The sequence below is a fragment of the Empidonax traillii genome, unplaced genomic scaffold (assembly GCF_003031625.1).
Source record: "Empidonax traillii isolate 1590-97213 ecotype Southwest subspecies unplaced genomic scaffold, ASM303162v1 scaffold937:size346366, whole genome shotgun sequence".
NCBI lineage: Eukaryota > Metazoa > Chordata > Aves > Passeriformes > Tyrannidae > Empidonax > Empidonax traillii.
In genome coordinates, this window is record NW_020956130.1 from 21010 (window position 1) to 22504 (window position 1495).

Consider the following 1495-nt stretch of genomic DNA (forward strand, 5'->3'; position numbering starts at 1 on the left):
CGTGATCAGGATCGACTGGTTCTCCCGATCTGTGGAAAGACAGAGAAAAGACACATTTTCCTAGTGTTTATGAATAACAAAGAATTTGACAACTAGGAGAAAAATAAGAACTGAAGCTTCCAGAGAATCCAGGAACAGAAAAGGTAAAAAGCTCTGGGAATTCTAGTGGGTACTTTTGATGCTCCTAGCAATACTTCAGTTATTAGCAACTGGTTCAGTAAAGACATCACTTCAGAGAAGATTTTGTAGTCTTATGCCTTTCCTGACATTGTCTTCTTCTTCATAAAGCCACTTACCTCTTCTTAGCCAAGTAAATGTAATGAAAATATTGAGGTTATACTTTGATAGTATGTAAATTCTTCTGAACCTAAAAGTTTCCTGCATAACCTTAGGAAAATTTGGAGGCATCATTAATGACAGAAACATCTGACCAATCTCTTTCACTCTTTTTCACCTCTTCTTTATAATCCCTACAAATACAGAAATTTTTCAGTCTTGAGATCATCTACTGACAACATTTATTTCTAATTTTTCCATTTTGAATGTACTTCCCAGTTTCTAAGAAAAGGAGAAGTTCTAAATTCCCACACACCTTTGATTTCAATGCACATATAGGGAAGACAAAAAAAAAAAAAAAGTGGAAGAAAGAGGAAAGAGCAGAAAGAAATTTTTTTAAGTCACTCAGTTTAAATGCTAAAAGCTTTATTTTTTTCCTTCACATTATTTTCTGAGGTTTACTTTTCACTATTGTAGTTTATTTTTAGTTGCTGTAACAGATCCGTGTAGGAGTTCCAGACATCATTAAAGGCTATATGTACTTTAGACATCTTTTACATAATTCAAGCCATTTACATAATAATCGAGTGAGGCTTTTGTACCTGTTCAAGGCAGAGATAATCTGTTTCACTTGTTAGCACTGATGCTTGAAAATTAAAATTGACTTAATGCACATCATTTATAGGGGCCATGTCATTTAGCTGTACTGTGTAGTCTCGGTCTGAAACTAATTTACTAGTTAAGATACATAAATCTATCCATATGTGTGAGATTCCATTAAAGTCAGTAAAGTTTACATCACAAAATAGGTGTTTTTTCCAGTGACTTTAGTCCCTCTACATTATGTCCAGGTCTTAGTGATTCTAATGGGAATACAGGCACTCAGCTCACACAGACCATTAAAGCTCAGTGCATTAATCTTCCATTAATTTCACACATACATGTTTTTTTAAGTGGGGCACCATGTTTTCAGAAAATGCCTTGCATTTCCCTCTACAGAGAGATGATTGCAAGAGCAGCTCAAAGGAAATCAAGCACTCACCAGTCAGCATGAACTGATAGGCGTTGTCAGAGATGGAGAAGATGTGTGGAGGGGCCTCCTGGCGCTTCTTGCCTCGGTAGGCCAACACCACCTCCGGGTTGTACACGGGCAGCCACTTGTAGGGGTTGACAGTGACGCAGAAGAGACCCGAGTAGGTCTGCCAGGAAGGGACACAGC

The 1495-nt window shown here is 37.5% G+C and overlaps 1 protein-coding gene across 1 annotated transcript in view; it reads right to left on the reverse strand.

The window, feature by feature from the left end:
• The window catches only part of LOC114067590 (myosin heavy chain, skeletal muscle, adult-like), a gene marked incomplete at its 3' end in the record, with an annotated part of 22598 nt that overhangs the window by 20256 nt on the left and 847 nt on the right, over nucleotides 1–1495 (reverse strand). The window contains exons 3-4 of the mRNA XM_027903145.1: nucleotides 1319–1475; nucleotides 3–29 (exon numbers count right to left, since the gene is read on the reverse strand). Of these exons, the coding sequence (XP_027758946.1) occupies nucleotides 3–29; nucleotides 1319–1475 (184 nt within the window). The remainder of the gene's footprint in view (nucleotides 1–2; nucleotides 30–1318; nucleotides 1476–1495) is intronic.